The 21,160-nt window shown below is 45.2% G+C and overlaps 1 protein-coding gene across 3 annotated transcripts in view; it reads left to right on the forward strand.

The window, feature by feature from the left end:
• LOC127567794 (metabotropic glutamate receptor 1-like) overlaps positions 1-21,160 on the forward strand; it is a 150,145-nt gene that overhangs the window by 17,500 nt on the left and 111,485 nt on the right. For 2 of the 3 annotated variants that reach the window (XM_052010853.1, XM_052010855.1), the window contains exons 3-4: positions 13,867-14,116; positions 20,790-20,834. In XM_052010853.1, coding sequence (XP_051866813.1) covers positions 13,867-14,116; positions 20,790-20,834 — 295 coding nt within the window. The remainder of the gene's footprint in view (positions 1-13,866; positions 14,117-20,789; positions 20,835-21,160) is intronic. The other variant, XM_052010854.1, reaches the window with a different exon arrangement.

Here is a 21,160-nt window from a genome sequence, read left to right on the forward strand (position 1 = left end):
GCAATGTGTTTGAGATGTCTATGTAAAGGTGTTACTTTTTTACATTCCCTTCCCCCCTCCCCCCTCCCCCCAGTGTATCCATCACCCATGACGCATCAAAGAAAATGCATTTAAATTAGGACTATTTGTCACAGGTTCTTGCCAGTATGTCTCATTAAATGAGGAACAACTTGAATTTCTTAACTTGACAGACCATGGGAAAAGACGGGTGACAAACAGGAGGAAAAAAAGTGGCATCTCAGAAAGTAGGGGAGAGGGTAGAGGCAAAATCATGACAAAGACTGTCTTAACAGCCATTTGAGAGCGGAGGGGATGGAGCCAAGACAGAGGGATTAGAGAAGATCTGTGTGCGGTGTTGATTCAACTTATATATTATGTAATGCAAAGCCTTATGCTTTGAGTCATAAAATCTCACTTTGGAATTTAGAAGCACCTTTGAAGCAAACGATGCTTCAGAATGCTTCAGAGCTATCGTTAAAAAGTACACACCCTTCCCAGGTTACAAACGTCTGACTTATGTACAGCCCGTACATATGAACGAGTTTTTATGAGACCAGCAGGATGGATTTGCCACCTGCTGTGGGGCTGCAGGCATCTTCTGCCATGTGGGAACTTGGTTCGCGGCCGCATTTCTGACTAGCAAGTTGTTTGGGTTATGAACAGCTCACAGGAACGGAGACCAGTCGTAACCTGGGGAGGACCTGTAATGGGGGAGGGTCGAACAGGGTGGACTGAAAGCTTGGTCGAAAAGGGTAGGTTCTAAGGAAGTGTAGAGGATGGGGAGTCTGGGGAAGCAATTCCACAGCTTTCAGGACATAGGTGATTGAAAGCAGGGCTGTCAGCAGTGAAGTAGGAGATGTGAATGCAACAATAACCCAAGTTAGCACCGAAGCCAGGGGAGGCGTCAGATGTGAAGATCAGGGTGAGACCTTGAGATGTGACTTTTAAATGGAAAAAACATGGAGGCTGCAGGAGCTCATCCAGGTCAACAGCCATCAGGACTTGCTGCCGGTCGGGATATAGGCAGCCGAGGTCTGGGTGAGCTTAACTTCACAAAGGTTGTAGGCACAGGAAGAATCCAGAGTGAAGGGATCAAAGGCATGGATATGGATTTCAGCAGCACAGATGCTGATTTTTTTTTATTTTTCAAAAATAAACTTTATTCATAATAAAAAATATATATAAAGGAAGAAAGTGCAAAAAAACAAAAAAACTTTAACATTCATGGTTGTTACATTCAGTCGAGTAAAACTTTAAAGAGAAAACAAAACACACAAACAAACATGGCACTATTGCCACTCACATGTCTCCCTAAGGTGATACCCCTTTCATTGTTTGAGGGGCTTCCCCACCCAACTCGGGCCCTTCATGTGTGGCAGCAGAAGGACCCGAGACTGTGGTCCTTCCCCACAGAGCCTTAGCATTGGTTGCACCCAGCTTCAGTGCATCCCTCACCACGTACTCCTGCAGCCTGGACTGTGCCAGTCAGCAGTGTTCCCCTACGGACATCTCGCTGTGCTGGAAGACCGACCAGTTTTGGGCAGACCAAAGGGCATTTTTCACCGAGCTGATGACCTTCCAGCAGCACTTGATGTCTATCTTGGTGTGTGTCCCTGGGAACAGCCCATAGATCAGAGCGTCCTCTGTAACGCAGCTGCTGGGGATGAATTGGTTCACTGGCCCTTGCATCCGTCTCCACACCCTCTCAGCAAATCCACAGTCTGCAAAGAGGTAGGTGACTGTTTCTTCGCAGCCATCCCGAGGGCAACGTATATTAGGGGTGATATGTCATCTGTAGAGGAAAGCTCTGACTGTGAGGGCACCTCTTACCGCCAGCCAAGCGAGGTCTTGGTGCAGAAGGAGAAGTTGCTGCAAGTCTGTCTGGAGTTGACGCAGTTCCCTCTGACTCTGTCTAACTTTCTGAACACCTTTGAGGATGAAGAACCTCTTGATGTTACCCTTAGTTGCCTCCCACCAGTGAATCAGGGAGTCAAAGAAGGGCTTCCCGGATCTCCAGCCTGTGTACTCCCTCTTTAGTTCCTCGATGTTCTCTGGGGTCAGCAGCTTGACATTCAACTTCCACATTCCCCTGTCTGCCTTCAGGTCCTCTTGCAGGTAACAGGAGGCACGAAGGAGGCAGTGGTCGGAGAAGAACATCAGCGTGACGTCGGTGGACCTGACTGTGACTGCCTTCAATGTGAAGAGGAAGTCTATCCGGGACCATACTGAGCTGTCTGTTCTGGTCCAAGTTATTGTGACTGTGCTCCACCCGCAGGGGTGCTGAAGGCATCGCACAACTTTGCATTTTTAACCGTTTCCATCAGGAGTCTGGAGCTGCTGTCCAGTCTCCTGCTGGCACTGCCGGATTGTCCAGCTGCATCAATGATGCAGTTGAAGTCACCGGCCAGAACGACTGGTAGGGACATCGCCAGCAGCAGTGGGAGCTGCTTGAGGACAGCTAGTCGTTCGCTCAGCACGGGCGAGGCGTACACATTAATTAGCCAAGAGGATTGTTATGGTACTTTACATCAGCCACAAGGAGCTGCCCCCTCCCCACCACCTCTTTGACTTCAGTGATAGAGAAGTTACCTCCCCGCAGCAGAATCCCCAGGGTGGATGCGCAACTATCATTTCCAACCACCCTACCCACCATCCACCCCCTCCCCCCCCACCCAACCATACACACAATCCCTGGGACCACCACTGTGACCACCTCCAATAGTTGCAGAGGTGCAGAGGTGTGGCAGCCCACACTCCTGTAAAAAAGTCACACCTGTCTTGAACTGTTACTTTGACTGACACGTTTAGAGATGCGAGTATTATCTCCATAGTTATTTGAACTCAGGGATCACAAATACTGTCCATTATCAATCAGCCTGAGCTCTCGTGCAAAGAACCTTGGTGAACTGTAGCACTTTTTTTGGGCTCAGGTACTGGGAATGGTCCTCCCCAGGGTGTGGTGATGCTGGTGGTGTCACTGGGGGGAGATTAGTCTCTGTTCCTGTTCTACCCTCTGGATCTGTTTGTTCTGTACCATCCATCTCTCGGATTTGGGATGTACCAGATGTCGTGCTGCTCCTGGTCTCCTGGAGCTGGGGTGTGCTAGATGCTGTGCTGCTCCCGGAGCTGGGGGGCCATTGACCTCTATGCTGCTCCCCAGTCTCCCAGAGCTGGGGTGCGTTGGTCTCCTGGAGTTGAGGGGGGTGCCAACAGGCTGAATTTCTTCCTCACCCGTATCAGTCTGTGGCCTTCCTACCTCCTTGTCCCCTCCATTTTGGCACTTACTCTGCCTGCATCAATGGTTTCCCTTATTTGCTTCATCCTCTGACGAGGAGAGGTTGCTGGCATCTGTCTGTTGCATTGCCCTTTTCTTCCCATTAGTTTTACTCTCTGCAGCCCGTTGTCTCTTAGATTGTGTCTTCTGGGACTTTTTCTTTTTCACCACTTGCCATTCCCCCTCTTGTCCTTCTGCCCTCCCCTCTTCCATTGACTCCTCCTCTTGGGGGGGGGGACCTGGGGGTTTGTGGCTGGGGTCTGGGAGCTCGAGGCAGTTGGCTTTTCCTCAGCCCTGGTCTCAGTCTCTGCTGGGGCCTCGAAACTGGTGGGGTGGGGGGGGGGGGGGGGACGGGGCGTCAACACCCCTCCGGGGATTGTCGGTGCCAGCTCCCCCTCTTATTGCCTGAGCATAGGTACAGGCACGTTTTGGGCAGGGATGGCCTGCCTCCCCGCACAGGTTGCAACTTTTGCTTTCTCTGCAGTCCTTCGTCTGGTGGCCTTCTTGCTTGCAGTTCCTGCAGATGACTGCACTGCATTGGGCCGCCACGTGTCCAGGTTTGTTGCAGTTACTACACAGTCTGGGTTGCCCTGCATATACCATCTACCCATGGTTCCCTCCAGTGGCAAACACTGAGGGAGGGTGGATGATGGCACCATTTGCATCCACCCTTAGCTTGACCTTCACCTGACACTTGCTGGTCCAGATCCCAAACAGGTCTTTGATATCCACACAGCTTCCTGTTCCCTCGAAGTAACGAGCGAGGAAGGTGAGGATGTCCATAACGGGCACATGTGGATTGAACATGTGCACCGTAATCACGCACTCCTTCTGGGTGGGGAGGGTGAAGAGTGGCTGCACCTTCAGCAGTGACAGCAGAGTCCCATTCCCCTTCTCCTGAAAGTCCTGTAGCATCTTCTGCCATCCCACCAGGTACTTGAAGGTAATGTCAAAGTACCCATTACCTGGGAAGTCCTGGAGGCAGTAGATTCCTTCACCTCAAACTTGCAGCACTCCAGTAGGACCCTTTTGATGAAGGGATGATCTCTGGTGAAGGGATTCCCCTCGATAAGGTCCTTCACTGCCACCCTGACAGTGTTTCGGATCCCATGTGCTCCTCCTGAGGCGCTTGTCCCTGCCACAATATTGATGGAGCTGAATGATTATAGCAGGTAATTTGCTGGAAAAGAGTGTTAGGTTGGTTTCCCAATCAGCATTAGGATCCACCCCTACGTCAGCAGGTTAAGCTCTCATCAGGAAGCCACTTGATCGCGAAGAGTCACTGTGGTTTTCTTTCTTCTTCAACATCAATGTTCGCGTTCACCCGCAAATCTATCTCCGTGACTATCATCCTGGCAGAACCGCTGTTCTGATCACGGTCTCTCCCCTGCCAGAAACCACACATCATCTGAGCCAAAAGGCCAAGAAGATTATCTATGTGGATTTGCTTCCATCTGCTTCGGTGGCAGAGTGTGGCAGCTGGTAGAGCTGCCACCTCACAGCGCCAGTGACCAGGGTTCGATCCTGACCTCCGGTGCTGTCTGTGTGGAGTTCGCATGTGCTCCCTGTGACTGCCTGGGTTTCCTCCGGGTGCTCTGGTTTTCTCTCACACCCCAAAGACGGGCAGGTTGGTCGGTTAATTGGATGCTGTAAATTGCCCCTAGTGTGTGGGTGAGTGGTAGAACCTGGGGGATAGTTGATGGGAAGATGGGGAGAATAAAATGGGATTAGTGTGGGATTGGTGCTTGATCGTTGGTAAGGACTTGGTGGGTTAAAGGGTAGTAAGATTCTATGAATAGGTGTCAATGTAATAGGTTCAGACACTTTGATCAAAGGTACCTGAAGAGAGAAGATGGAATCAGAGATAACAGTCTGGGATTCATAGCAGGGCTGTGATCTTTCTAAGATCCAGCTAGAAACTAACACACTGGAGGCCCGATATTGAAGAGCAATCCTACACCACAGAGGTAGTTAGAAGGTAGAGAAAGGAGGTGGAACAAAAGAACTGGGTGTCATCAGTGTTTCAGTTGGTTCCACTAATGTTGATCAAGGCATCTTGTGGAGAATGGGGATGAACATGTACCTTACTCCAACAGCACAGGAGCATTAGTCAGATTCTATAAAGGAGTGGACATGTAGTGCAAATGCTTTAAATGTTCCTGATCATGAGTGGGACACACTGTACAAGCCCGTCAAAGAGGTCCTTCTAAACCTATCCGAGGAAGAGTCTGAAAGGTGCTGTTTAGTACCTTTATTTCAGCATCTTCATGTGTACTTCTGCACACATTTGACAATTTGAGACCTTAACAAGTTTGAATTTGTAGAGCATCTATAACACAGTAAAATGTCACAATGCACATCACAGTAGTGATAACAAACAAAACTTGACATTAAGCCAAAGAACAACCAATTAATATAGTCTTATCAATGACTTGGTCAAAGGGATAGATTTTAATGCATTACTTAAACGAGGATGGAGATGAAGAGCTGTGGAAAGGGTTGTAGAGGCAATCCCAGAGCATGGACCCAGGCCGATGTGGAGTTAGCGAATAAACACTCAGCAGGTCAGGCAGCACCTGTGGAGAGAGAATCAGGTTCAGATCAAAGGCCCTTTGTCAGTAACTTGGGGATGTGAGGAGTGAGCTAGGTGGGGGAGGGAAAGACTGAAGTGGAATTGGAAAACTATGATGGGAATTGAGTTGTTACAAACTGGAGGTGTTGCCCAACCAGAAGCCAATGATGATTAGTGTGAAGAGGGATGAAAGGAGAAAGGGACTCAGTGTTAGGGTACACACTGCAGAAGAAGCTGGCATGATGCACACTAAGGTAAGGCTGCAACAGGACCAAGGTGGACCAGGAGGTGGCAGGTTACGCTTTCTGCAAGGAAGCTTAAATTCAATGCCAAAATTCCTCAAATTCATCTTATTGTCAGAGTGAGTGAAACTGCAGGAAATCTGTCTGAAAGACGGCTAATCCCTGTGTGTTAAATCAGCCAAATTTGCTTTCAGGCATCTTAAATGCTGGAACAAAGACAGTTGCCTCACAGATGATTTATTGGTGGGCAAGCTGTAGATATTCAGGAGCTGATGAACTTCAAAGAGTTCCTGTCGTTTGACTAGAACTGAAAAACCGTTTCAAATAGGACTAAGCTGAACTCTAATGAGCTTTAGTTAAAATCAAATTTGCCAATAGCTAAAGCAGTGCAAAGTAAAGCATAATGGCTTTCTTGTGCATCTGTAATTATTGGTGTTAGCTGTTGTTTAATCAGTGTCACTTTGGCCTCTGAGTCAGAACATATAGGTTCAAGTCCCACCTGAACACATCATCCATTCAGTGCCACAGTGAGAGAGTTGACGCTGTCCCCTCCAAGTCCCACATCATCCTGACTTGGAAATATATTACTGGTCCTTCATCGTCACTGGTTCTAAATCCGGGAACTCCCTCGCCAACAATTTGGTGGGACTATTTCTATCCGGAGTCCCCTGATACAAGAAGATGGCTCACTATCACTTCCTCAAGGGTAATTAAAGATGGGCAATAAACACTATCCCTGCCAGCAAACCTAGGTCCCTAAAAATGAATAAATTAAAGCAAAATTGCTTTCACTGGCAAGAGGTTTGCTTTCTACAAGACAAAGATTTAAAGTAATTGGTAAAAATGTTCTATAGGGAGACGACGAGATTATTTTTAGTACAGAAAGTTTCCATGTTTTCATGATCTTAAGCCAGAAAAGGCACTGGAAGCAAATTCAATAGTAACTTTCAAAAATGAATTGGATAAACTCTCAAAAAGGCAAAGACTAAATTACTATCGGGAAAGAGCAGGGCAGTGGTGCTAACTGGGTTGTACCAACAAAGCATAGGCACAGGTATGATGAATAACTGGCCTCCTGCAATGTATAATTCCATTATTCCATACTGTGGGATGGGGGAATGGGGTGATGGAGATTCTGTGTAATCTGTCCACATTTCAGCTCCTCAGCCCAGCTAGTGATGTTGACTAAGACCTAACAAGTCATCCAACAGGACCTTACAAGTTCAAGTGCTGGATAATTGGGAGGCTGGGACATATAATTCCTCCCTGTGAGCTGTGAAATCAGCTGTGCACTCTGACTGAATACAATTTAGATTCATTTAAAACTCACTTTGACACCTACTAGCTAATGAACAGCCATTTCTCATGTGGCTGTCTGAATTTTATTTTTACACCATCAATTAAATTCTATTTAATTGAAAACTGAAGTTGAACCATTTCTGGCGTGTGAGTCGTCCTCTGATTGTATCCCTGGTGTTTTATGGGTCCAGCTAACGTAATAAAAATTTTAAGACAATCTATCCTTCTTGTCAACATTTTCCGTTATAAATTCATATGTCCTCTTTCCACCAAATTAATACGTAATGCTATAATTACACGCTCCTTCTGGTGGAGGCACTGTGGTGCCTCCTCTGACATGAGGAAGTAATTACAGTTGCCTAGAAACTCAGTGGGATGAATTTCAGAGGTTGGCGCTATGATATAGACAATTCATTGCTACCAACCAGGATGAACTTCCAGATATATGCGACTGGTTTGTTTTGACAATCCATTATTAATGCAGGCATTGTCATAGAAGTAGATAAAATTATGAGAGGCATGGATAGGGTAGACAGTCTAAATCTTTTTGCCGTAGCAGGGTATCGAAAACAACACAGCATAGGTTTAAGGGGAGAGGAAGGAGTTTTAAGGGGGATTTGAGGTGTAAGTTTTTTATACAGAGAGGGGTTGATATCTGGAATGTGCTGCCAAAGGAGGTGGTGGAATTGGATACAATTACTAAGATTAAGAGGCATTTAGACAGATAATTAAACAGGAAAGGTATAGTTAAACACTGTCCTAAAATGGGCAGATGGGATTCGTGTAGATGGGCAAAAAGGTCGGCAGGGATGTGGTGGGCCGAAGGGTCTGTTTCTGTGCTGTATGACTCTATGACTCTGTGACATAGGAATTTACAATGAAGGTATGTGAATAGAATGTATAACTTTAAAATGGGGACTTTTTGGGCATTGTGTGCAAAGCTGGCATTTATTGCCCATCCTTTTGTGCCTTAGAGAAAGTGGTGATGGGACCACTTGTTGGGAGTATTGTAGTTATATACTAAAGGTACACTGAATTACACCTCCATAAATTGGTCCAAATTCCTAGCTCTCTAACACCCTTAATCGAGAGTATAAATTCTTGTTGGTTTCTGAGATTTCACCACTGGCAATGTCACACTTATTGCCCACTGCTGGTTACCATGGGAATGTGGCCTTGTGAGCTGTTGCAGTCCACATGTTGGTGATGATCACATTACAGAGGGTGCTCCCGAATTATAGCCCAGAGATGGTGAACGTTGACTTGGAGTCAATGATGATAATATTCCCACAGTGTTGCTGCTTTTGTTCTACCCGTGGCTGAGGGTGTGGAGCCGGGAAATACTCTTGAAGTAACCTTTGTGAATTACCATGATGTGTTCTGTAGTCCGTACATATTCCAGATGTATGGTGCCTGTGATGGAGAGAGTACATGTCTAGTTCAATGACCAAGACTCTGAACATTAAATATTCTCAACTTGACAATGTCACGCTACTTGATGGCCCTTTATGTCTGTATGTAAGTAGCATTCCTTGATATTTCTGGCCTATTCCTTGTATTTGGCATGGACTTCTCAAAAGGTCTGGAGGTGAGGGACCTGTAGGTTCCCCAGCTTTCTGTTGTTCTTGTTGCCAGTGTTGTCCTAGTTATACCTCTATAGTTAGCAGCCTTCCTAAGATGTTGATGGTGGTGATTGGGTGTGGGGGGGGGGGGGTGGTGGTGGTGGGGGGTGATGTGGAGGAGTAGGGTGTAACTTGGCCGTTGCTGGTTATCTGTATGCCAAGGCATGGATAAGCTCGGCACTCTACAGGTGAGAATGTTAGTGGATAAGCGTCTTTCTGCTCTGCATTTCCTTCTTTTTCCTATGCTCTTCTGTCTATGTTCTTACTCTCTAACTACTCCCATTCACTCATTGACCAGATAACCTTGTTTACAGCTTCTCCCCATGGTCACCCCAGTCTAACCCTATCAGAAACATCCCCCTTGCCCAACCCCCTCTTTACAAGCTTCTATTGTCCCCTTCCTGGCTCTGACAAAGGCTCTTCGACCTGAGGCGTTAGCTCTGCTTCTCTTCCCACAGATGCAGTCTGACCCACTACGTGTTCCCAGCATGTTCTGTACCTACAGTGCTTTAACCCATAACTGTAACTACCACATCCACTCACATGCACTGCTCTCTGGACAGGTGACTAACTCTGTCCATAGTTCTCTTGCAAGCCATCCCTTGACTTCAAACATCACCTACTCTTCAGCTCTAGTTGATTTTGAACAGAAATCACCCTGACGATCACCCAGAATGTGGTACAGCTCTACCCTCATTCCTGAGCTTTCCCTGAACCTCCCTCCTTTTATAATACCCATGATAATATGACACAGACTCTCCTTTGATTGTACCACCTTCATCCTGTTTGCCTGCTACAGGACCCATAAACTGTTCAAAAAGGTAATGTACACTTTTCACAGAGACACAAAAAATTCTGCAGATCCTAGAATCTGGAGCAATACACAAAAAGTGCTGGAGGAACTCAGCAGGTCAGGCAGCATCCATGGAGGGAAATAAACAGTCGACGTTTCAGGCCAAGACCCTTCATCAGGACTGGAAAGGAAGAGGGCAGAAGCCAGAATAAGAAGGTGGGGGGAGGGGAAGGAGCACACGCAGGCAGGGGATAAGTGACTTCAGGTGATAGGTGAGTCCAAGTGAGAGGGGGAAGGTAGGTGGGTGGGGGTGGGGTGTGGAAGATGTAATAAGCTGAAAGGTGATAGATAAGTTGAAGAGGCAAAGGGCTGAAGAAGAAGGAATCCGGTAGGAGAGGATAGTGGAGCATGGAATAAAGAATATTGTTCAACCATTAGCACATGAGAAATGGTTTGATGGGGAAAATGTTTGAGCTTATCAGCATTCAGAAAAGCTGGAGAATGGGTTTTATTCTGGTGATGGCTCTGACATTTACCACTTTCAACATCCTGTTGGGTTTGAATTAATCCCAGCAGCAACAGCATCCTGGTTTCAGACTCTGTTCAACTATTTATATACTTGCCTGATTTCCTATTCACATTTTAGTGTCCAATATACAGAGGTTTCTCTTTCGAGGATTATCAGCTGTAATATGTACTGCCTCCTTTCATGAGATTGGTGTATCAGTTAACCCTTTGCCATCCTTGGAACTTATACGTTGGACTTGTAAATCTTTCGTGACAGCCACACTTGCAGAGGCTCAGAGAAGGTTAATACAAATCAAGGAAACTGCAGATCCTGGATATCTGAATCACAGTGCTGGAAGAACTCAGCAGGTCAGACTGCATCTGTGGAAAGAGAAACAAGTCCACAGTTCAGGTCGAAAATCCTTCTTTAGAACTGGGAGGAAGAGAAAAACAAGTGTGTGTTTTAAGTTGTATAGAAGATAGGGGAAAGGGATCGATAAAACAAAGGGAATATCTGTGATTGGATGAGGGAATAGGTTGTAGAGGTCATCCACTTAGTGGGCTAATGGGAGCAGTTAGAGGGTGATGCTACAAACAACAAAAATGTTGCAAAATGCAGAGTGGTGGGATGAGCCCAGCAGGTTAGTGCCTGACAGAGAAAGAAAAACTGAGCCAATATCACAGATGGATGACTTACAGCAGAGAAGATTTTTATGTTTGTATAAACAGGTCCTGCAGGATTTCCTCTCAGTTTACAACCTGTTTGGAAATTACAACACAACCTTCACACCTTCTCCATTTGGTTCCTAATGATAGATAGAATTTCCAATTGATTTTTAGTCCACGTTGGTTTTCCAAGAGTTTAGTGCACTTGCAGGTTACAACTACATCCATGGTATATCTGCTATTTTTCAAAGACATTGCAAACGAAAGTTGTCAAAATGTGGCATCAAGAGACAGTTCAAGACTCTCAGCTGGACCACACAACAGCCTTGTAGACATGCACCTTAGTCTTCAGAGATGTCCCATGCTCATTCCATTGCTACTTGGTCAAATGCCCAAAAGTAGCACTGGTTTTAGAAAGGTGACCATTGGTCCTAGCATCAATGACAACACTATAATGGAGGATGCTCCCCAGATAGTAAAACTGTATGTGCTTCATGTTCATAAATCCTCAGAGGAGATGAATCATAGATGAGAGGTAGATCTGATTGAAATGTTACTTTGGCTTTCTTCAGACGGTCACAAGGGATCCAATGGTCTTCATGCTTCTACAATTGTGAGCACCATCAAGCTCACTATAACATGCACATGGACTTTCCAAAACCCTGTTGACTCAGAAGTTACTTGCTTTGATTGGAAAATTGGTAATTACACTTCCGCACTTTAAAAGTGTCAGTGAAATAATATCAGACATTAGGTTACTAGTCAAAAATTAATTGCAGGGAGGTTAGTAGAAACCTTTATTAGCAAATTATTGACCAACTATTTGGACAAATATAAATGGGCAGCGTAAACCAGCATTGATTTGCAATGGAGAATTTATAACTAATAAACCAAGTTGAACTTACCGGGGAAGTAACAAGAATCATAGAGTAAAGCAGCATGGAAACAGGCCCTTCAGCCCATCTCTTCCATGCTGACCATAGTGCCCACCAAGCTAGTCCCATTTCCCCATGTTTGGCTCATAGCTCTCTAAACCCCTTCCATCCATGTACATATCCAAATGTCTTTTAATTAATATGATACATATTTTTAAAAATATATATTTTACAGAAGGAATTGCATCTTCATGTAACTTAGAATTCCAATTATACAAGATACCACATAACTGGTTAAAATGGCCAGTTCTGATAACAACAGAGAAAACAAGCTGCATGTAGTTTTATAATTTGATACTGGGTCCATAAGACTGTAATGTGTTTCATATCCCCTGGAGTTTAGAAGAATGAGGGGGACCTGAGGGGTCTTGACAGGGTAGAAATGGAAAGGATGTTTCCTCTTGTGGGGGAATCTAGAACTAGTGGGGATTGTTTAAAAATAACCGAGGTCCATTGAAGACAGAGATGAGGGATTTTTTCTCTCAGGGTTGAGAATCTTTGCATCTCTCTTCCTTCAAAGCTGGTGGAAGTAGTCTGTGAATATTTTTAGAGCAGTGCTGCATAGATTTTTGATAAGCAAGGGGAGAAAGTTTACTGCTGGTCGACAGGAATGCAGAGTTGAGATTACAATCAAATCAGGCACGATTGTATTTAATGGGAGGCAGGTTTGAGAAGCCATGTGACCTACTCCTGCCTCTAAGTTTGTATAACAATTAAACAGCTCTTTGTAAAGAATTGTCATTTACAATCTTCTTTTAAGGAATTTCACAGCATAATTCCTTCCCAGAACCTTCTTGCTTCACCACCACATCGACTCCTTCAGCCAATTGTAGTTCACCACTCCCATCATCTTCAGATTTTGCATCGCATCTATTTTTGACTGATCATGCCCCTGAGAAGTGTCCTCCTTTAAATGTGCTACATAACTAATGATGCTTCTGTAAGATTACAAGTTGCCTTTTTCCATTGGATTTTTTAACCACCTCCTCATTACACTTCCAGTTCTCCTTTCTCACATCAAGGAGAACCTATTCCTATAGGGAGTTACTGTCACTTGCTGGACATTGCACATCTCAGCTCTCTCATTTGAAAGGAACTGTCAGTCACATCTCAGCTGTCGATCAGATGCCAACACAACTAATCACACACTGCTGCTCAAGATCGAATGCTTTCTCTCTTCAGCCTGTAGCTAATGAAGTGTGCAGGACTGTTTTGGTTTGAGCTTGGTACAGGAATCTGACCTATGGTTAGGCCGCTTACGTTATCTGACTGATATAAAAGGACTTGAACAAAACCAAAAAACAAACAAAGGTAATGAATTTCTCTCACAGCCCCATTCACTTAGTGCACAAAGCAGTGTTGCACCAAATAACTGAAGTCTTCACAATAAATGCAATGTTTCTCAGGAATAGCAAAGCGATGAATCAGCATTCGCTCATGAGATGTTAAACACATGGAGATTGTTGATTTGAATTTATACAAAGTTATTCACAACTTCAGGGAGGTTTCATAGATACTTTTGAAATACTGCCACTATTGTTATAAAGAAAACATGACAACTAATTTGTAAACGCAAAAGCCACAAACCAGAGATAAATGACAGAATCAATGTTTGCAAAGTTTGTTGTAAGATGAATATTGGCCAAACTATCAGGAAGATAACACTTGTTCCTTGTCAAAATAGTGGCCTAGGATCTTTTGTGTCCATCTTAGAGATCAGGTTAACCTCAGTTTATCACTTCATCCAAAAGGCTGTACCTCCAACAGTGTAAACTCCCATCTCCTCCGCACAGGAGTAACAGGCTCAACAATGTGTACAAGTGGGACTTGAACCCATAACCTTCTGAAGCAGAGGTGGGAGTACCCATGAAGGACACTGCCTATAGTGGTTATGTCATGATATCACATCATCATCCACGTTGCCTCTTAATCAAAATTGATTTGTCTTTATTTTAGGGAACTATGGAGAGAGTGGGATGGAGGCTTTCAAGGAGTTAGCAGCACAGGAGGGACTCTGCATTGCACACTCGGGTAAAATCTACAGCAACGCCGGGGAGAAAGCCTTCGACCGGCTGCTGAGAAAATTAAGGGAAAGGCTGCCAAAGGCAAGAGTTGTCGTCTGCTTCTGTGAAGGCATGACGGTGAGAGGCCTGCTGATAGCAATGAGAAGACTTGGGGTACTGGGAGAGTTTCTGCTGATTGGCAGGTAAGCAGATTGTTACATGCGCATCTGCTTTCACTGTGTCTTGGAATTATAAACCCCCTCTGGGGTCTGTGATGGAGCTATTATATATCCTCTTGCTTTCACAGTGCTGCAGTGTTACTACTTACCTGCTTGGTATTTCTTTGTAACAAAAATAATATCTATCATCCTGATGTTGTTGTGTGATGGAAGTACTAAAAACTCCTGATTGTTCCAATGTATTACCTTAGCAATCCTTATGGTATGCTAGAAATTTCTTTAGTGTTATTGTCTGCACTGCTGCCAAGACACCTTCTGCTCCTGTAAATTTAGGACATTCTACAAATCAGTGTTCCCACCACATGGAGCTCAAAAATTCAGGGGCAAGGTCAGTCCCTCTTGCGATGTTTCCCAGCCATTTTCCAGTGACCGCACTTTGCAAGAACTACTTCGGCTGCGACTGTTTGAGGACACCCACTAGTCAATGAAGGGCACGAAATAAATCCAAGCTCTTCCGTTGTTGGCTTTCACTAATGGCCTGTCTTCACTCCCATTGTGGGAAGCCTTGTTCCTAGATCCACCAGGCAGCTCCTACTGAGACCGTTCTGTACACAGTCTCTACCTCTTCCAAATATGACAACCCAAGGTGGAAAGAGCAACACTTTGGTCTGCTGATTCACAAAAATTGTGAAACATGGGAGCCAATCTGTGGCTGGAAAGCAAAATCATCAGAATATTCTACTGTGTAATTATTATTCATTAATAATAAGTACAGATCTTGAAGATAGTTACATTTAAAGCTGTTAAATATTACTAGCAATACACAAAGCACTGGAGGAACTCAGTGAATCAGGCAGTTTCTATGGAGGGAAATGGACAGTCGATGTATTGGGTGCAAAGATTGCAGCGCAATCCGAAGTAGTGCAAAGAAATACTAAAGTGACAATAATAGAATAACTGAGAGAGGTAGAATTAAGAATACGAGAACACGGCAGCACCACTGGGAAGGGGAATGTGAAAGAGGTGATTGATTCAGGAGTCTGACAGACCAGGGAAAGATGCTGTTCTTAAGTTTGGACGTCCAGACTTTCAAGCTCCTGTATCTTCCCCCAAAAGGTAGAAGAGAGAAAAGGGAATGGACAGGGTGGCATTCTTTGAAATGTGATGGTAGTACCATCACTGACTGTGAGACCATCAATGTCTTGGGAATCTACATTGACCAGAAAATTAACTAGATTAGTATCATGAATATAAGTGTGATAAAGGGAATCATCTTCTGACTTCTGAAACCTTTCCACCATCTCCAAGCCACAAATCAGGAATGTGATGCTGTCTTTCCGCTAGCCTGGAAGAGTGCAGCTGCTCCAGGCCAGTGGAGAGTTTGCATCAAACTCCTGATAGTATCCAGGACAACACAGCCCAGTTGACTAACATTCCATCCACCATCCGAAAGATTCACACTCTCCACCTCCATGTGGATCATCTACAAAAATGTACTGCACCGAATGACCAAGCCTTGTCAACCCGCAACCTCTATAACTAGGACAGCAGGAGCTTGGGAATACCACCACCTAACATGTTCCCCTCTCATTGCACACCATTCTCATTGAACAGCAGCCACCACAGGGCAAACCTCTGGAGCTCCCTACCCAACAACAATAAAAGTACCTTCACTGTAGCAGCTGTTCACTACCACCTTTTTAGGGCCACTTTGGATAGGGATTAAAAGCTGCTCCTGCCCCATGAGTGAAGAAAAAATTCAGGTGCTTACTGGAAAGAGTCTTAGAGTGTGGAAACAAGCCCTTCAGCCCATCGAGTCTGTACTGACCATCAAGCACCCATTTACACTCATCCCACACTACTTCTATCTGAATTCTCCCCACCTTCCAATCAACTCCCCCCAGATTCTATCATCCACACACTCATGGAAATTCACAGTGGCCAACTAACCTACCAAACCCCCATGTCTTTGGAATGTGGGAGGAAACTGGAGCATTGGGAAGGAAATCACACTGTCACAAGGAGAACATGCAAACTCCACACAGACGGCACCAGAGGTCAGGATTGAACCCGGTTCACTGGAGCTGTGAGGCAATGTGCTGCCCTCATCTTCCAGGCCTGTTTGTGGTGGGTTGCTGTTGCACCTGGCACTTACCTTAGCTGATCCTGACGGATCTCCCTTACATGCCGCAGCATCATTTGATGGTGATTAAGTGATGGATTGTTTGCTCCCCTCTGAGAGAATGACGATCCCTCTTAAGCCTCGAAGTCTCCATAATGCAGGCAGGTATCAGGGTTTACAGCAACCTAGCTCTTCACTGGGACGGCAGCTCATTTACAATGTTAGCGGGCTTTAGGGTCCATTGTTAATCCAACCTTTCTCCTTATAAAGCCACTGCTCTGAAAAATAATTAAATCCTGTTAATCACCATATTTTCAACAAAATGGTTCAACTGACTTGCAGTTCTGTAGAAGAACAAAAAGAACTCGTTTTTCTAACATTCCCACACACTGCAGAACATTGCAAAGTGCTGGCAGCCAATGGAACACCACTTAAAGTGTAGGTTCTGTTGTAAATGTAGGAAGCACGGTGTAAATTTGAACAGACAGCAATCAAAATCCTGATCCTGATCAGGAAATAAAAGTATTTCAGAGACATTGGTCAGTCAACCAGGTCACAAGAGAGAGCTCCACAGTTACTCTTTAAGGTAAAGCCATAGTCCTGCCCTGAAGATAGGGAGATGAGGGTCTTGTAAATGAGGAATTTCTGTTTAATGCCTCAAGACACAAGGCAGGAGTACCTCTGGTAGTGAACCACTGCTGCACAAGAAGCATCATTTGGATTATGTGCTCAGGTCTCTTAGACAAGCACTTGAACCTAGGCTATCAAAGGGGCTGCAAACTGAATAAACATTACATTATATCTTGAAAAGTCCCAGCAACAACTAGTCGACTACAGAAATTCCAAGCAGCCCTCTGTCTAGTTACTGTGAGAAGGCCAACTGCAAGATGAAGTAGCCTGAGTAAAACGCTGAATAATAAATAGATCCTTAATGATATGCATCACAAGTGACAAAGTGACAAAGCTGTCATATTGAGGTCAGGCTTCAGTCTCACACGATACGTGAACGTCTCAGTGTCACTCGAGGCGCTTTCAGACTGACAGACCCCCTTCACTGGCAGACAGCGAAAGGGTAGAGAGGGGCTGAGAGGAAATGCTTTCACACAGTCTGCTGTCGTGGCCTGGAAGGTTTTGCCTTAAAGGGTGGTGGAAGGTGATTCAATAATAACCTAACAAAAAAAAGCAAACTGAAGGGGGTGGGGTAGAATTGGAGAGATGTGGGTAAGGGGCAGGGGAATAGAACTAATTGGAAAGCCCTTTCGAAGAGTCTGCCTTTCAGTGGGCTGAGGCTCATTCTATGTAGAGGGTGAAGCCTTTAAAGACTGGTTGTAGATGCGAATGCGCTGATCTGTTGAGATTCTGTGATGATGTTACTAGCTAAAATGAGTCAGCCAGGCACTTGGTGGATAAACGTTTGAAATAAATGTCAGAGACTCATTGGTCTTGCTGGTGGCACTGTTCCAAACTGGTTTCAGGTGTTGGCTAACACCAGGCAGGTATGGTGAAGGGCAACTCCCATCCACCAGATGCTGCCCCCACTAACCTTTCAGCGGCACAGAAGAGACTCCCGGATCCACGCCCACAGGTATCTGAGCGGGCAATGGATGAGCTGGGGTGCAAGCACGGTGGAACTAAAGGATAGATTCATCAGTTGCCCACGCCCTCCCTTGCAACTCCAATCGATTTAAAGCCAGGGTATGCTCAAAGGAAGCAGCTTTCCTGATTTGCAGCTTTATTTAACATTGACAGAATGGAGGGAAATAATCACCCAGGCACCTTGGTGACAATCCCATTATCACACGAGGTAACGTGCCACTTAGTTCTGTTTGTGAACAGTGCACAGAAATGCTCTCAGATGGACCCATGCTTATGTATAAAATGTACATAGCCACTCCCCGCAGCCATCGGTAAGGACAAAAGTTCCTCAGAATAAAGACCAGAATTGACGTATAACTGGTGTCCATAATTTGTGACCGGGAGCTCAAATACTGTGCAGAAGAAGTTCTATTATGCAGGTAGTCTCATGAGCAAACGATAAACCATGAGGTGCAGCATGACTTATAGAAACATCCCCTTTCCCCTCCAACCTGGGGAATGTGTGCAAACCCCTACCCAACCCTGCTTCCAGTCCATAGGGCCTCCTTCCTCTGTTCTATCGGATCTTCACTGCCTGCTAAAGTGGTAGGGATGAGACGGGGAAACCTATTCGTTTTCAGCCTTGCCTCTGGGCAGCAGTTCAATCTTGACCCAATGGTGTCCTACTTCCTCAAGTTTCCCATCTTAAAAATGAATAATTGGGAAATGGGCCTGGTCGGTAAGGTTGGCATCCACTGCCCATCCCTGATCAGCCTTGTGAAGGTGGCAGTGAGTTGCCTTATTAACCTCAGTGATCTGTGTGGTGATGGAAGCCCCACAGCTAGGTAAACAGTTTGAGGATATTGGCCCAGCGGAGATGAAGGCGTGGGGATTATATTCAAGTTTGAAAGGCTGCACGTGCCAGAGAGCAACTTGACATTAATGACTTGTGCGTGCATTTGAAGCCCTTGTCTTTCTAGGTGGCAGAGGTCACAGGTTTGACAGGTGCTGCCAAAGAAGGAAGGCAGACTGATGCAGCGTGTTGTGGACTTGTACAACACAGAAACAGGCCCTTCAGCCCACCACGTCCATCCTGACCTTTTTGCCCATCCACACTAATATCACTTGCCTGCATTAGGACTGTATCCTTCCATACCTTGCCTCTTTGTATGCTGTAGCCAGTGCACAGTGCTGGCAAGGTGCAACAGTGGTGGAGGAAATTCTTTCTACATTTCAGTGTTAGAGGTGTAGTGAGTCAGCCATTAACCCCGACACTGGCTTTTGCCTGAATTGTGAGCGCCTTCAGTTTTGCTCCATTTTTCTTTGCAAGAAGATGTCCTTTGCCTTCCACAAACATGCCGCATAGCACAAAGCCTTTCATCAGCTGCCTTTACACTCATCCTTCTCTTGCGCAGTCAGTTTGTTCTTTATGTACGTTCTGCCTCTGTTTCTAATGTGGGCGAGTTCTGACAGTTGTGCCTGATCTATTTAATTGGTTCTTTTTTCATTTTGAGCAATTCCAAGTCTTTCCAGTGATGTTAACTGCTCAGCGGGTGTGTTTGATTTGCTTTGTAGTGGGAGATAGCAGCAGACTCATTGACTTGTTTCATGCACTTGCTTATTCTCAAGCGGATTCATTCAGAACACATGAGGAATGTTAAACCAGCATGCTAAGAAATGATGGTCTATTTCTGTGTGTTACATCTTGAATATAGGTCAGGGCTGGTATTGAACTTCTCTCCTGCAAATCTTTATGAGCAGAATCAAATTATTTCCTTTTTCTGAAGTGAAATTCTTAAGAACATCTTTCATCATTGACTCATACAGCAGGAAAGCAAGAGGACAAAAGAAAACAGGAGCAGGAGTAGGCCACTCAGCCCATCAAGCCTGCCCCACCATTCAATATGATCATGGCTGATCTGCTCCAGGTCTCATCTTGTCTTCTGTGCCCATTCCCCAGAAATCTCAGTTCCCTAATCTTTCAAAAAATATACCTATTTCCCCTTTAAATACTCCCAATGATCCAGCCTCCATAAATCTCTGGGGTAAAGAATTCCAGAGATTCACCACCCCCATTGAGAAGAAATTCATAAGCACGTCAGTTTTAAATGACTGCTCCCCAATCTTATACTTTGTCCCCTCCTTCAAGATTCTCCCATTAGTGGAAACATCTCAACACCCTGCCGTGCCCCTCAGGATCTTATGTGTCTGAATAAGATCCCCCTTCATTTTTCTAAATTCCAAAGAATATTGATCTGCAATCCCTCTGTCCCATCAAGTCCATGCTGACCATCAAGCACCCACTTACACATTATCCTGTGTGAATCCCATTTTATTCCCTCACATTCCCATCAACTCCCCCCAGATTCTACCACTGACCTACTCACTAAGGACAATTTACAATGGCCAATTAACCGACCAACCCCGTTTGTGTTGGAGTATAAATTGATGCAGTGCGTCTGTCAGGTGTGTGACCAGCGACGATCAATTGCTGGCAGCCTCATCTTCATCAGATGGTTACGGATTCCAGTCCCATTCCAGAGACAAAAACTCTTGGATGAGACGTTAAACCGAGATCCCACTTTGCCCCTTCAAGTGGATGTCGAGGATTCCATGGCACAATTTCAAAGTAGAGTCCCAGCCTGAATTTATTCCTCCAACTACATTGCCCCTTTGTTTGTGCAACTGTGGGATCTTGCTGTGCCCCCACTTTGGCAGCAATAGTTTAGAAATGTTTGGCTGGATGCAAAGCTCATCGGGACATCCAAAGGTATTGGAAGATGCCATTTAAACGCGAGCCTTGCTCATGAATTGCTACAGTGATATTCTCAGACTCAGGATCTAGATGGACAGAATGAATGGTGCAGTGCATGTGGAATTGTTGGGATGGAACTTCTATCTCAGCTGGGTCACAGTGGAGGTTTAGCATTGGTGTCTGTGTGGCTGTTTGTCAAAGTCATCCTTAACTGCCCTGTGTCTTTTTCTTTGTATCTGCTTCAGATATCCAGCCAGTTTTCCTTCCCTCTGCCTCACTTGTCGCACCAGGTGAGCATCAACTCATTGTCCGCTTGTAACCCCACACAATCTCCCTTACAGCCATGGTAATAGTGGATGTATTGGAAGTCAGGTTCTGAAGACCCCACCTTTTGCTCTGCTGCTGGGCTCTTTGCCGAGCCCAGAGGCAAAGCTAAGTGGTGTGGGGCTGAGTGGCTGGACGCACTTCACATCTGTCCCCTCAGTTTTCTGCCAGCCATGACGGGGTGTGTGGTGAATCATTGATATGGACGGAAAACGTTTAGCAAATGGATATTTTCCCTTAATTTCATTAATATTAAAGTTATTAACTCATTTATGTCAGTTAAATATGTTAT

Source organism: Pristis pectinata, chromosome 3 (assembly GCF_009764475.1).
Source record: "Pristis pectinata isolate sPriPec2 chromosome 3, sPriPec2.1.pri, whole genome shotgun sequence".
In the NCBI taxonomy this organism is placed as follows: Eukaryota; Metazoa; Chordata; class Chondrichthyes; order Rhinopristiformes; family Pristidae; genus Pristis; species Pristis pectinata.